Source organism: Musa acuminata, chromosome BXJ3-10 (assembly GCF_036884655.1).
Source record: "Musa acuminata AAA Group cultivar baxijiao chromosome BXJ3-10, Cavendish_Baxijiao_AAA, whole genome shotgun sequence".
NCBI classification, from domain to species: domain Eukaryota; kingdom Viridiplantae; phylum Streptophyta; class Magnoliopsida; order Zingiberales; family Musaceae; genus Musa; species Musa acuminata.
The window spans coordinates 4689854-4699450 of NC_088358.1; the positions used below are offsets into that span (position 1 = coordinate 4689854).

At 37.1% G+C, this 9597-nt stretch overlaps 1 protein-coding gene across 1 annotated transcript; it reads right to left on the bottom strand.

The window, feature by feature from the left end:
* Positions 1-4853: 4853 nt before the first annotated feature.
* LOC135651316 (agamous-like MADS-box protein AGL80) lies at positions 4854-5555 on the bottom strand. Its single transcript, XM_065171324.1, has one exon. It carries the CDS (start codon positions 5553-5555, stop codon positions 4854-4856), a length of 702 nt encoding a protein of 233 aa, XP_065027396.1.
* Positions 5556-9597: the final 4042 nt, after the last annotated feature.

Below are 9597 nucleotides of genomic sequence, written 5' to 3' on the forward strand. Positions count from 1 at the left end.
AAATTATTTAAATCTTTGACCTCTTAAATAGTTATAACTTTAGGGTCCCAACTCTTTGGAAGGAATCTTAAAACTTTATTAACGAGTTCAAAATTCGAGAAAACTTTACCAAGTTCTTTTAGACCATTGAAGACATTCGTAAATCAGGTGTACATATCTCTAATGGTCTCACTCGGTTTCATTCGAAATAACTCATAAGAATGAACTAAGAGATTCATTTTTTACTCCTTTACTCTACTAGTGCCTTCATGAGTCACTTCGAGTGTGTGCCAAATATCAAAAGTTGTTTCACAAATCGACACTCGATTAAACTCGTTTCTATCTAATGAACAAAATAAGGCATTCATAGCCTTTGTGTTTAAAGCAAAAGTCTTTATTTCCAACTCATTCCAATCGTTCATTAGAAGAGAAGACTTTTGAAATCTATTTTCTATAATATTCCAAAGCTCAAAATCTATTGATATTAGGAAGATCCTCATTCTTGTCTTCCAATATGTATAATTCATCCCATTGAATATGGGCGAACATGTAATTGAATGACCCTCTATTGAAATAATTCATCCCATCTCTCTTAGGTTTAAAAGCAACTGAGAGTGAACCTTGCTCTGATACCAATTGTTAGAATCAAGAGCACGCTAAGGGGGGAGGGTGTGAAATAGTGCAGCAAAAAACTTATGTGATTTCAGAAAATATTTCGTACGTTCGAAGAAAATCGATTCGGAAAGATAATTACTTTAAACCATAAGAGAGCGTAAGTGTGGTGAAAGCAAGATGAGGAGAAGTACTTTGCAATAAAATGATTTGTAGTTAAAGAAGATTGTTCAAAACAAAATTTAAACCAGATTTAGAGTGGCTCGGTCAATCGTGACCTACATCCACTTTCAGCTTTCTCCTCCGACAAGGTCACTGGCATCCACTAGAGGCCTTCCTTCAATAGGCGAAGGCCAACCACCTTTTACAGCTTTTCTCCTTTTGCCGGGTTTAGGAGACAACCCTTACAAGTTTCACTCCTCTCTTGAATGATCTCAACACTTAGAAAAGGAAGTAGGAGAACTCTAGCACTTTTACAACTCTTTAACACTTGAAAGACTCAAGAATATATCAAGATTTCATTTTTTTTTCATGCAGAAAAGGGTGGGGTATTTATGGACCTCAATGACTTTCAAAAATGGAGCCAAGAAGTGTCTCATCCCGGATTTCGAGGGTCCCGGTAGTACCACAGTCATTACTAGGCAGTACTACCGCTTGACATCTGCCACTAGGCGGTACTACCACTCAGTCTAGGCGGTACTACCGACTGACAAAGCTCGGAGACTGAGCTCTGACGGTACCACCGCATGATAGGGGCAGTACTACCGCCCAGAATTCTTGGGAGACCGAGTCTCCCAAGCGGTGCCACCACCGACCGAAAATTCTAGGTCCTGGTTGGGCCTTGAATCTGGCCCAAACCAACCCATCTTAGGGCCCAATTGGCCTGTAATTAAGTTAGTGGGATTATCTCTCAATCCTAACTTAATTTACACTCTAACTATGATAATTAAGATATGATTATTACAATTCATATTCCGGTGCGTCAGTCGCACTTTCGGCGAGCTTCCGGTATACTTTTGGCGAACATCCGACGAACTCTCGGTAATGCTCCGATGGACTCCCGCAAGCTCCAGGACTTTGCGATGATCTTCTTAGTGAGTTCTGATGAGCTTCTATTGTAAGCTTCTGGACTTCTCGGTTGGTTCCCGTAGAACTTCTGATGAACGTCCGAACTTCCAACGAACTCTCGAACTCTCAACGTGATCTCGATCTTGACGCCGTCACAACATTTGCCTCATGTATTACTGCCATCGTAGTTAATCCTACACACTTTTCTCAACATATAGATTAGATAAAATAAATTACAATTGACTTCATCATCAAAATCCGAGATTCAACAATTATTTCAATTTTTGGACCATTAAATGACCTATTTCAGTTAATTGAAACTTAAAAGCTGAATTTTTTTTATTTTTGATTTTTGACTAATTTAAGTTGAAACTAAAACTCTTCCCTAAATTTTTTCATGAATCCTTGACAATATCTGATGCAGCCTAAATAACTATTTTTTATATTTTTGGGTACATTAAAGGACCTTTTGCAGTTAATTGAACCGGAAAAGCTGAATTTTTTTAATTCTTGATTTGTTACTAATTTATACTAAAATTACAACTTTTTGGTCCAAAACTTTTATAAAACCTTACAGAAAATCTTATGAAGCCCAAAATAACCATTTTCTCTATTTTTTGGATCTTAAACTGACCTATTTTCAATTAATTGTGTCTTAAAAATGAAATTCTATGATTTTTGAACTTTTGGCCAATTTATGTTGAAATTTAACTTTTTTTGCCCAAAATTTTCATGAACCTTGAAAATATCTGATGAAAACTAAAATTACTATGATTTTCTATTTTTGGAACATTAAAGAGCCTATTTTCAGTTAATTGAATACCTAAAAAGGCTAAAACTTGCCCCCTTTTTTTTATCAATTTTGGTAAATTTAAAGTGATTATAGAACTAATTTGGGTAAAAAATAACTTGAATATTATTAGAGATAATTTTATGAAGTTTTGAGAATTTTTTTAAAAGAACTTACACTAATTTTGAATGGAGTTATACTATTTTATGGTTTTCTTAAAAAAATAATGTTACTAAAACATTTTTCTCTAAAATTTTTAAAATTTTCATGAAAATAGTGTAATTTTCATGATCATTTAATTAAATGACCCATTTTCAGCTAATTGGGCCTCAAAAGCTGATTTTTTTTTTTTTTTTTTGCATAATTTAAGATGAAAATTTGACATTTATTACCCCAAATTTTAATATATATATATATATATATATATATATATATCGTTTGTGTAATTTGTATAATTGAATATAATTTTTATACAATTATTTATATTTTTATTAATATTAATTTATATATCATTAAATTATTTGATATTATTTATTTTAAATCGATTCAAGTTTTAGGTTGGTTGAACTCGTTCGATTAATGAGTTTGAAGAGGACGAGAAGAAAAATTAAAAGATAAAAGAGTAGTTGGGGGTTACTTTTGCCATTTAAAAAATACTTTCCGTGGGAGAAAAACCAATATGAGAGCACTCTTTTTTAAAAAATATATATATATCGAGAGCTTTTCTAGGAAAATCATCCTAAAATATATTTATTGTAACCCCCCCAATGATCCTAAAAGATCATGTGTTCCCAAATGATGTTCACATGCATGATTAAATAACAAAGTTAAACACGAACCTTTTCCCATATGTTACAACAAATAAGGTATGCACAACTATGAATTAAACGCCAATGTTTATCATGACATTTTCCGATTTATATTATTGGCGATATATACTCTTAACAATGTTTGTCGTGTAAGGTAGGTAAGGATTCTCAAATTATTTTGGATTGAATGGAGAAGTTAATTTAAAAAAGGGCAAAATTAGTTAAAAAAATATGATTAGATGAAGAATTAACATTATTATTTTGGTATACCAAGTGGGCATGACAAAAATATGGAGAGACTATAGTTTCCATTCGAAATTTGGGGAGATGAAGTTTGTAAAAGAGTGCACGAGAGTATTGATTATATGGAGAGCAATTAGTAGCCACACTTGAAAAACATACTGGTTTTTTCTCTCCCAACTCTTAATCAAATAATAGTTGCCTTTAGTATTATTCTCTGAACAATAATACATTCCTGTGTTTACGACCTTCTGCAATTACTTATATGGCTGGTGGTGACTGGTAAGACCAAGCGTTAGTGTGACATCATCAATTGTCAATTTTAAGAGGTTGAACATAAGCATATTAGCATATCACTTTCCATTTAGAAACAAATTTGCAGATTATGAAAGAATATAATCACCAAAAATTATAAAACTACTATACGTTAGACGTATAATACTTTTTGTTGCCGATCCATAAATTTATTTAGGACGAAATATATGATATTCTTGTCTTAGAGAGAAGTAGGATGACATTCAATTTTGTTACTACAATATATTTTATCTGTCGACACTTGTTGTCAAACTAGTCATGACTAGTGAATCTGAATGCATAAATCTCAGATCCGAGATGAATTTTATGAGGATCACCCACCTTCTCTGTCGTTCACCCACCCGCACGTACATAGGCTGACTATTTGGTGTTAGAATGCATTGCGTCATGCTTCGATCATGATCGATGTCATCTAATCGGTTGTCTAAATTCATATCATTCAACACAGATTTTACGAGAACCTAAATCCAATTTTTTTTATTCATACTAAATTTCTCACGCATCCCATACTGTATGTATCCGGCCGGCTTTTGCCGATCTGATTTCATCTCATCTCGCGAGGTGTTGACCTAATATTTCCCAAACACACAAATTCTGTAATTAATTTGAGATTCTCATTTATATCATCAACTGGTCCGAGCATTAGTCATTCCATCTACGGGAACTTTAGCTGTATCACTCACTGTTCAAGAATCAGTCATCCTATCTACCGGAATTTTAGCCGTATCACTGTGCAACCTAACATATAGTCATTCCAACTATATGTTACTAAAGACTACTGTTTTTGGAGTGCTTGCAGACAAACTACTTCTCGGTGCATATACAGTAAACGATCATCTTAACATGCAGAGAATTAAATGATAGATAGCCTATGGACATGTGAAGAATAGAATCAGATAGGTTTTCTTATCCACAAGAACACTAGGTTGAACAGAAACAACATGACCTAATTATCCTACAGTTTTCTGATGATAGCTAGAAAGCAAAGGTAAAAAACTGAGAGAAGAAAGCGAGTACAGACAATATTAGCTTGTCATCTTTTAATTCAAAGGGAAGTAAGGATCAAGCCACGGGCTGCAGTGGGCGTTGTAGGGTGGCAGCACTTCGTCCCCGCTGCCGAACTTCACTTTCTGATCACTTGTGCTCCCAACTTCCACGAACCAGCTCTGCCTTTGAAGTTCCTCCATCGCCACCTGCATCGGAGTCTTCTCCATCGCCACCGTTTGTGGGACGTGCATCTTCGGCTCAACTTCCCGGGAGGCCAAGTGCTCCTTCCTAATATGCTCCATCCTTTCGTACACGAGCTGCGTCTTCATTTCCACCATCCACGCGAGGCTTGTCGCGTCCTCGATGCCGACATCGTGCAGGCTCCTCCCGGCGAGTCCCTCGTACATGAGCAGCGACGTCTCGAGCTCGCGATTCTCGCGTTCTTGCTTGCGGAGCTGCTCCTGCAGTTTGGCGATGCGTTGGAACAGGAACCCTTCCTGGTTCATCATCTTCTTGCACTGCTCCATCTCCGGCATGCTCCTGAATTCATTGAGCACGCGTGCGGCCTCATGGAAGGAGGGCCACACCGAGGGGTGCTGCTCCTGCGCCCCGTACAAGATCAAGCACGCCTTGACGTCGCAGAGCGTGGCGAGCTCGCTGACCTTCTTTATCAAACCCCTCCTCCTCTTCTTGAAGGTGACCCTCCTCGTGGAGTCATTGGCAATCCATGCAAGTTTTACCTTCTTCCGAGCCATGTAGCCAGGTAACAACGTGAAGACGTGCTCGTGGCCACTGCATGCATGCCCTTATATAAAGAAAGAAAGGTCATGAAGGGGTGCGTTGCAGGACAAAAAGGTAGTCGTATCATTTAAATTGGATTAAGTGATGGTAATGCATTAAGGAAACAATTCCAGCTGTAAGGATCATGATTTTATGACTACAAGGACTGGTTTTACCAATGTGATTATAGATTTAAATGAATGGTTTTAATACTTGATGAAGTGTGTATCATATTTTAAATGTACCCAACTTTCTTATTTGGTATGTTAAAACAGCTCATAATATCAATCCTAACTGAGCCACCATTCTTGTACTCCACATGAGCCCTTAGGGTCTCACCAGCGTTAATGTAATTGCATCAACCCTTTTCATTCCACCCATTGCCGTACTGTACTTGACCTCGCCACCCACATTACACGAACAAGATGATGATGACAATGAGTAAACAAATAATATATTTCCGTTCCGAAATTATTTTTTATTCAATAATTATGGATGAGATTTGAATTCTCATTCTGATAGGGAGGGTTTCAAATTCTCGAGGAACATCGAGTCTTGTCACGCACCGCTTTTAGCTCAATTGAAAAATATATTGTTCCATCGTAGTGCTGCTACATGGCACTAAAATTTATACTATTATTGCTTTCTCCAATTACCTTACTAATTTTACCTTTATTTTATAATTCTCCTTACAAAATATAATTTATTTATCAATTCATATTTATCATCTAAAATATTGGTCTGATAGTGATGTATAGACCTACTTACTAAAATATTGAGGACTCTAAACCTCATCTTACAAATTTTATCACCTACCAATTGTGAAAAAAAATATCCTATTTACCAATGTTGGTTTATTGACCAATATAGGAATATACACAAACATCAACCTCATAACGTTCTTTCAAATTTACAAGCTCATTAGGAGGAACACCTTCAAATCCTTGGATGGATCCCCAGGTATCTGAAACCTCACTTAGAATCCCATTTTTCTTTCAAAAATGCATCATACAAGTTTGAAAAAATGTGTCTCTATCCAAAATAGCTAGTCTCAATTGTTTTGGTTTCCAAATTTCTTCTCCTAATTGATTTGATCTGAAGTTCCAAGGATTTGGCTTCAAACTCTTAACGGCAGTGTTACGATCTACTGAGGAAGAACAAAAGGTAAAAGCAAGGATGGTGAGGACTAGCACCGATACTTCGTTTGAAACATATCCTCTTCCTAATCTTGAACTTACCAATAACTTCGTCACAAACAAAAAAAAAAGGATTTTCGTTAGTGAAAGTATGTCAATTTGTCTAGGTAAGTGATATTATTAGTTTTGGTCAATCAGGAATTGATATGTGAAGCCCAGTCAACAAAGTGTCGACTAACATGCCACCTCATATCTTGGAGATGGAAAAGAAAAAAATGAAGACACCAACCACATTACTATGACATCAAATGAGAACTTTCTCTTATTAAGCCACTTAATATTCTATAATCGATGATGGTTACAAAACTAACAATAAATAAAATAATCTTTCCAATTAAGTTTTCATTCTAAACTCACTAATTTTATGTGAACACTCAAATTTTTTATGAGCCTTTTTCATCCATAATAGACAGAAATTGACTTAACCAATGGAAGATTCTTATTCAACATACCCCAACGCAGTCTATTGCAAAAATAGATTGAATAAAGTAAGGGATATAGGCATTAATAATCCCTGGACTGAAGCTTTAGGAAACGAGACATAGAATATAGGCATCATTTGCCCTTGTACTGAAGCGATAGATGCAAGATACGTGTTTTCTACCCTTAAACTGAAGCAGGATAAGGGCTTTTTTTTGGCTCCGAAGTGAAAACATCCACCTTCTAGACCGAGGGATTGATGAGCAAAGTTACTATATCAAAATAGTGTTAAAAGAATGGTCTTTAGATAAAATGTTATAAGAAACTTGAATTAAAAAAACCCATAAGAATATATCGATGAAGAGATCCTTCTTTTAGCCTTCACTATTATAACAATTGATCTCGAGTCGAGGACCCCTACTTTCTCCTTCACATGAGCATTTGAGTCTATCTCACACCCACACAACCACTAATGATCCTTCATGATCACATCTCCTTCCCAACGTGGAGCCTAGCTCATATCATCTTACCTGTTGAAGCCTTCCTTAGCTTCGCTCAGTAGATCCAAACTCTTGATAGAGATGATGTACACCATTGTTACCCTTTCCCCATAACTAACATAGCTAGAGGCCACACAAAACCTACCAGCTCATTTTGACGACATTAAGTTCCTATTTCACGCCAAATGAAATCAATCCGATGTATCCTAGGGAACGATCTTGTCAAGACCGACTTGATAGCATAACTATTTTTTCAAGAGGGAAATGAGATGATACTGATAGCAGATAAGATTTTTTCAACTTTACGAGAAAATCTCATTAATCAATTAAAAAAAATCTTCTCTTCTAACGTGTATAAATAGTCATTACACTTAACTAATTCTAAGTGTGTTTTATAATTACATTTCATTCTATTATAATATTAGAGCTACTACAGTGTTAAAGTGCTGGCTACAACACTGTTGGTAGTGCTGAGGAGAGCTGCAGTACTGCGGTGCTGTTTGCATTGGTGGAGAGAGTTGCATCACTGTTTGTAGTGCTGAGGAGAGCTGCAGTAGTGCGGCACTGTTTGCAGTGCCGTAGAGAAGTTGTTTGCAATGATCTACAGCAGTTTTCTACACTGAGAAAGACTGCCAGTGAACCAGGGGTTGCGACTGCTTGGCGAGGATGGTCTCTTGGAGAGAAGCAGTGTGACAGTGATCGACAGTAGTAACTAAAAGTAAAGGGAGAAGAGTCTACGACCAATAGATTATAGCCACCGGAAGAGAGGGTACAGATCTGCTGGAGAGGGATTTTTCACCGATGAAGAAGAGGGGCAGTCGCTTATGCGGATTAGATGATGACAAGAAGAAAGAGAGCATCATCCGCAACACTTGCACTTACTCTCGACAGGGAGTGCAATCCTAGCCATTGGAGTATTAGAGGAGGCCGGTTAGAAGCCTTTGGAGCTCTGATCGGAGTGGTGGCACCGCTACTCGAGGATTTTGTAGGTATCATGAGAGCGGCGACAAAGTGCGTCTATAGGGAGTGTTGGCAGCCAAGAATGCAGCTTCTCGTCGATGAGGAGATAAGTATTGCTCTATGGCAATGGGAATTCGTTTACCATCACCAATAATGATATCTTCATTTCCATCATAGTTATTGTGGATGGACAAATTATGAAAATCAGAAGTGATATGATGAGGGGCACTAGAGTCCACAATCCAATTAGTTTGGATAGTAATCGGAGTAGTCATGAGATTCGCCTGAGGCCACCGTGATGAAGCAAGGAGATTGGATCGAGACTGACAGACTTTCACCGAGTGTCCAACTTTATCACACAACTGGCAGGAAACTCTATGTTGACTAATGATATAAATATACTACGACTGATGATTATGGAAGTTATCATCTTGATAGGGATGATTGAAGTGTTGATGATGTGGATGAGGGGGGTTTGGTTTGGGACTCATAGGGTCAAGAGGCAACTTAGCCAGACCTTTGTTGACGTGCTTATTATACTGGTTAATCTTCCTCTTGGATTTTTGACTGACCTGAACTATGATAGGTGGTCCAGGCTGTTAGGATTGAGTCGGCACTAAGAGAGGGGAGGGGGGGGGGTGGGGTGAATTAGTGCAGCGGATAAAATTATCGGTTTGAAAAATTTTTCGTTCAATAAAACCAATATCGGAAAGATAACTTCAAATCTCATTCGTAAGTGTAGTGAAAGCAATAAGCAAGTAAGGCAGTTTGCAGTAAAGATAAATTATAAGAATGGAAATGCAAATCGAGTTTTATAGTGGTTTGTCGTCGTGACCTACATCCACTCCGCTGATTCCTCTTTCATCGAGGCCACTGATATCCACTAATGATCTTCCTTTAATGTGTGAAGATCAACTACCCTTACAACTCGATTCTCCTTT